Genomic DNA, 6,000 nt, shown 5'->3' with positions numbered 1-6,000 from the left:
TCGCGGTTGAGCCGAGCTTTGCCCAGCCCAGGCTCCCAGTGGTCTGGAAGCATCCGGGGACAGGAGCGATCCCAAGGCATGGATCCATCGCGGCAGCGAGTCCCCGGAGCCGTGCTGCGGCTGAGAACAGCCTGAACTTTCTGGCTATGCTGCCACGTCCTCCCCCTTCCTCCTCCTCTTCCTCCCTTGGTCACACCCCGGCGGCTCGCTGTGCCCAGGGCTCTGGGAACGATGGAAGCAAGGCCTTTCCTCCAGCCGGATCCTGCCCGGGCAGCACGCGGAGGATCCTGCGAGGGCTGTTTCCGCCTGTTGCTCTCGGGACAGGAGCTGCAGCAACAGCAGAGGAGAAGGAGGAGCTTTTCCACCGCTTCCTCCAGCTCCCCAGCCCCGGCGGCTTCCCTCCCCGGTCCGAGCAGCCCCGGGCCTGGGAGCTCACCCACCGCCTGGGTGAGCCGTGGGTCTGGCGGGGCAATGTTCAGCCCTGGCACAGTGTGTGCGGGGGGTTTTGCTGGATTGCTGGAGCGTTACTGGTTCTAGCGTCCCACTCCGAGCGTGCCCTCCAGCTCCCCAGTGATGCTGGTTGTTCTGGGAGATGACAGCCCCTTCCTGGCTTCCCCCACCCCGGGAGAACGGGGTCAAACAGCTCCTGGTCCAAAATCTGTGACCGGAGAGCGTTTTAAGGCATCTTGAGTTTTTTCCATCCCATTCTCCCCCATGACGCGAGCTGCCCGGAGGCTGGGGAGGCAGAGGGGCCCCTCGCCAGCCTCCCGCTCTGGCGGCTGCCACGGCCGCCCTCGCCGGCGCGGCGCACCTTGGCGCGGAGAGGGGCTCCGGGTTGGGGCTGGCGGGGGCCTGGGCGTGGGGACGCAGGTAGAGAAGGGCGCAGCGGGTGTTGCAATCGCCCGGTGAAGCGATGCCAGGAGCGGATGAGGCCGCTGCCAGGACGGAGCTGCTTGCCCGGCGCCAGCAGCCGCGGGGGCTGGCGCGGGTCCCCGCAGCCTGCGCGCTGTGGGGCACAGCGCTGCCGTGCGGGGGGCAGCCCCGTTGGGGCGGCACAACCGCTCTCCTTGAGCCTCCCCCGTCCCCAAGAGAGCAAATTAGAGCAGCTAATTACAAGGAGGAGGGACACACACCCGCACACGCAGGGGCCGGGGCGGTGCGGGGGGAGTGGCCGGGGGGGGGGCGGTGGCGCTGGGTCTGCCATGGGGCGCCGCGCTGCCTGACCGCCCCGGGCGCTGCCTGCCTGCCTGCCTTCCTCCCTCCCTCCCTCCCTCCTCCTCCTCCTCCTCCTCCTCCTTCTCCTCCTCCTCCTCCTGCCGCCGCCCGGCTCAGCCCGGCCCGGCTCGCTCGCCATGGGAGATGTGGTCTCCACGCACCTGGACGAGGGTCGCCGCCAGCACATCGCGGGTGAGCTCCCGGCGCGCTCCCCCTCCCCACACCCCATCCCTCTCTGCAATCCGGGCGGGGGGACCCGCACACACCCCCATCCACCCCCAGTGTTCCCGGGAGCCCCCCCCGTCCGCTCTCCCCGACTTTAAACAACTTTTTTTTTCTTTTTCTTTCCACCACGTTGCCGTTTCCCTGCGTTTTTGCCTGTCCCCTCGGCCGGGCACGGGGCAGGGCGGGGCGGGGGGGCACCCGAGGTGCCTGTCTGCCTCCCAAATGAAAGGCTGGGTTGTGCCGGGGCTGTTTGTGTTGGCTCCGGGGATGGAGGAGCGTGCGCTGAGCGTCCCCGGGCAGTGGGGAGGGAAGGGGGGCAGCTGGACTCGGGGGGATGCTGGCGAGTCAGGTCCTGTGCAGGGCAACCAGTGTCAAGATGGGGTTTGCTGGGGCTGGGCCCGCAGATGAACTTTATCCCGCTTAGCAGTGCCGGGGGATCCCGAGGGAAGCCCCCCCCAAGGGCTCTGTGGTGGGGGAAAGGACTGGGACACTCCAGGCCTGTCCTGGCGCGGGCGGGCTGCAGCAGCTCCCCCGCCACCGCTGTGGGACGGGGAAGGGTGACAATGCGGTTATTGAGGCGATGGCCCGGCAGCACCCCTGCCCCAGCGCGGGGTGTCTGGTCAGGGCCGCCCCGGCGTCGCGGAACGCGGGCTTGCAGCTCTGCACAGGCAGGGTTTTGTGCGAAGCCGTGGCCGGGAGGGCTGCGGCGGGGGTGCTGGGCTGCTAATTGGTGCCTGCGGTGACTTGCTTGACCCCCATAAGTGGGGTCACCCCTCCTCGGGGTGCTGGTCCCCCCCGCCCCCGCCTCCCCGAGCCGCCTTGCGTCACTTGTGATGCGGACGCTTGGCTCCCCAGGGCTCCCGAGCCGGCAGGACTTGACCTCTGAGCCCTTTCGTGCTCTGGCTTCGGTTTCAGCTCCCCAGGCTGAAAAACCCTCCTCTCCGCCAGGTTAAGCAACCCCCCCGCAAAGCCGCACCTAGTCGGGTGGCGCGGAGTCGCGTGGCTTCGTGCTGGACCTTGTGCGCCCTGCGGAGAGCTCAAGGGCTCGGGGTGCGCCGGGCTTCTGGAGGCGACTCTGCCGTGTCTGTCCTCCGTCTCCGTCATAAAGCCAAGGGAGCGGCTCCGAAGTCCTTTTTCCCTAAGGGCTTTGGGGAAAAAGCTCTGCGGGTCCGGCACTGATGGAGCAACGTGGTCCAGTTGCCGCGGTACCGGCACATGGACTCGATGTCTTGCAGCGTATGGTGGAGCCCACCGGACGCCTGCCAGGCGCCGCCGTCCTGGGCCGGCTGGCAGGAATGCTTACGTGGTATGTGGCTCCGCAGGACGCCGGCAGGTTTGCGAGCTTTGAAGGAGAGTTTGTAACGCGCCGTGGGGTTTTCACGTTGCATAGTTAAAGCTCGGCGCGGCCGATCCATGAGGCTGCACCGGCTCGGGTCTGCGCACGGCTGCTTGTCACAGTATGTTCGGATCCAAAGCACATCCCGAATCTCCCTTTAACTTGCTGGTTCTCCGTGCATTTATTGCTCCTTGTCCAAGCCCTGTGATCTTAATCCTGAAGAATAACACGGAAAAGCCCGGCTGGGTTTCCTGTGCAGGAATGTGTCTGCTGGGCCAGAAATTATGTGTTCGCAAGGCCAGGCTGGATGGTTGCACCCTGGTAGGGACAGAGCTGTTACACCGGGGGGGTTCAGCCCATGCTTAGCGGGACCGGGGGCTGCAGGGGACTTTTCATGGGGAAAATAGGATTCCTGTGAGATAGGATTATGGAGATTGGGCTGGTACATGTCCTGTGGCACGCTGCAGCTCTGAGGGTTCGGGGCGAGTAGGGAGGACCCGCACCTGTACTGGGACGTCTCCCTGGGAGAGGCTGGAGCCCACTGGGTTCACTAAGCACCTCTCTGCTTTCCGCCCGGGCTCCTTGCTGGGTGAAAGCCCCCGGAGCTGGGAGGGGCCATCACCCAACAGGCAAGGCACGACTTGCTGTCAGGCATGCAAAGCAACGCGGCGGGGAAAACTCCGGGCTTTCCTGCCTAGCTGTTCTCCGCTGCCGCTGCTCCCGCCGGCACCCGGGAAGGGATCCATCCCCTCTCCAAGCAACTTTTCCCAGTTGTCCTCCCGACTTTGGGGAGTTTGAAGGAGCTGCCCAGGCTGATGTGACCCCTACTTGCAGCAGGGATGGGAGGTCTCTGGGCTTGGCAAGGCTCCCCGTGGCTGCAGCCCCTTCACACCAAGCAGAACTGTGCCGGCTGGGCACGCGGCAAGACCTGGGGCTGTGGGGAGACGGTAAGAGCCTGGGCCCGATCCTTTCTCCCTGCATCTCTCGGCACTGCATCTGGGTTAAAGGCAGGTGGGAGGTGGCGAAAAGCCTTCCCATGCCACGCACAGTGCGGTCCCCTCTGCATCGCGGCCTCCACCATCAAAGCCGTGCTGCGACGGTCCCGTGCCGTGTCTCAGCCCACGTGGCGCTGGCTGTGGGGAGGCTGATGCCAACGTCTCCCGGAGGTCACGAGCCGCATGCGCGTGACTTGTGTCTGTTGGTGGCTCAGGACCAGGGTCTTTCCTCCCACGGGTGATGCTTGTGGGGCTGGACTGCTCTCCTGCTGCCAGAGCAGGTGTGCAGGCAGCATCCCTGCCAGCACCGGGGATGCCCCACTGTGCTGGGGGTGTGATCTCCACCGGGGTGCTTTTCAGGCAGTGCTGCCTGCAGCTCCTGCACCTCTTTCTCCAGAATGTCTCTGACCAGTAGGTGCTTGCTTCTGCCACTCTGCTTCAGACATCATCCTGGCCCGAGTCATCCAGCTTGTTTGTCAACATCCTTCAGCTGTCCTCCTCCTCCTCTTCCTCTTCCTCCCAAAAGTGGGTTGGGAGTTGCTCACAACTGGAGCCGGGCCTGGCTCCCTCTCCTTGCGCAAGGATGCCCAGCATGGTCATCATCGCCTGGGGACACGAGGGTGGCAGGGATGGGGAGTCCTGCCAGGGCTCCTGGGAAAGCCGAGATGTCGCTGGGTGCCTTGGGTTTTTGCACAGAGTCCCCTCCTGTCCAGGGCAATAGGTGCCCTCAGCAAGGGACTGGATGAAGCTCTTCCCTCATGCTGGAATAACTCCTCCCCCAGTGCATCCCAGCCCCATGGACTCCTTCTCCAGGGGGCCGAGGGGGAGCGTGGCCGGCAGGAACTGGGTGGCTCTGCCCCGCGGGGCTGGTGGTCCCGGGTGCCTGGTGGGTGGGAGAGCCCAGGGATGCAGCAGGAGCTGCCGAGTGCCTCCCTGGCCAGAGGGATAGGGAGGTGGGCGGCAGCACTGGGAGGGTCCCTGGGAACTCACACCTTGTTCTGGCATCTCCAGCCCGTTAATTGCTGAGTAACCCAGCTGTTAATTTGGGGTGGGACTTCCTACAGACACCAGCCCACGCACCGGTGGCAGAGGTGACAGCGAGCCTCGCCCCTGGTGCCAGACCCACAGCCTTTGTGCTCCAACAAGCCTTGCTGGGCACCGGTGGCTGCGTACCCCCCATGCCACCCAGGAGCATCCCTCTCCTACCGAGAGGCTGGGTGCCGACGCAATGGGCTGCGGGGTCGGGTCTGGAGGTGCCCAGCAAATGCCGAAAGGCGCCTGGCTGTGGCGTGCGGCGGAGGTTGCCGGCAGCGGGAAGAGGTTTGCCATGGCTTCTTTAAGCATGACAGTCATTTCCAAGCCTTGGCCGCAGATCAGCTCCAGCCAGCGCGGGAGGCGGTGGCTGCTGGTGATGGGCTCGGGGGTTGGTCTTGAGGCTGAAACCCTCACCCTGCCCCGGGGTGGGGAGCGATGCAGGGAGGCTCTGCGGGATCGGCGCTGCAAAGTGCTGGAGAGATGTGGAATGGTTTCTCGTAACGAAGTGTGTGTCTTCTTTCATCGTGAAATAAATAACTCCCCTGGCATGTCAGGGCTCCCTGCCAGCAGGGAAGGGCTGGTTCTGGCAAGCCAGGGCTTACCTGCCGCCGTCATGTCGGGGCACGGGGCTCGCTCGCGTGTTGGGGCAGGGGACATCGCTGGCTACGGGGGCCTCTTGTGCTGGTGGCCTTCCCACGTGGGCAGGAGGTGGGAGCCCTCCCAGCCCTGCGTGCGCTCAGCCCCGGGTCAGAGCCTGCCTTCCCTCGGGGGGGCCTTTCCCTGCCACCCCCAGCAAGGGCTTATCCAAAGGCCTTGCCTTGAGCAAGCTGGGGCGCGCATGGATGGCGTCCCTGCACTGCCTGGGAGCAGGAGGGCTGGGGACAGGAGGAGCAGAGCTGCCGTCGCAGCTGAGAGCTCTCCTTGGGCCCTCGGGTCAGCCCAGGGAGAGAAAAGCACCCTGCAGACCAGGACCCCCCCACTGCAGCGTCAGACACCCCTAAACCCATTGTAAGGACTCAGCAAGGGAAACACAGCCAAGAGCTGGGATTTCCCAAGCCTTTGCCTCTCCTCTGCCCCCAAATCGCTGCAGAGGCTGGCCCTGAGCCCAGGGAGGCTCGGTGCCTCTTGGCACACCCCCGTCAGCTCTATCCCACCCTCTGGGGACCGAGGGGCTCCTGTCCCTCAGCCTGAGCA

General features: G+C 65.4%; 1 protein-coding gene across 1 annotated transcript in view; it reads left to right on the top strand.

The window, feature by feature from the left end:
• Positions 1–553: 553 nt before the first annotated feature.
• The window catches only part of NIBAN2 (niban apoptosis regulator 2), a gene marked incomplete at its 3' end in the record, with an annotated part of 30,576 nt that continues 25,129 nt past the window's right edge, over positions 554–6,000 (top strand). Inside the window, exon 1 of the mRNA XM_082009127.1 lies at positions 554–1,407. Coding sequence (XP_081865253.1) covers positions 1,353–1,407 — 55 coding nt within the window. The 5' untranslated portion in view covers positions 554–1,352. The remainder of the gene's footprint in view (positions 1,408–6,000) is intronic.

Source organism: Phaethon aethereus, assembly GCF_964289735.1.
Source record: "Phaethon aethereus genome assembly, chromosome: 20".
Classification (NCBI taxonomy): Eukaryota; Metazoa; Chordata; class Aves; order Phaethontiformes; family Phaethontidae; genus Phaethon; species Phaethon aethereus.
The sequence above is the reverse complement of the archived record's forward strand: the minus strand, read 5'-3'. Positions and strand labels throughout refer to the sequence as shown.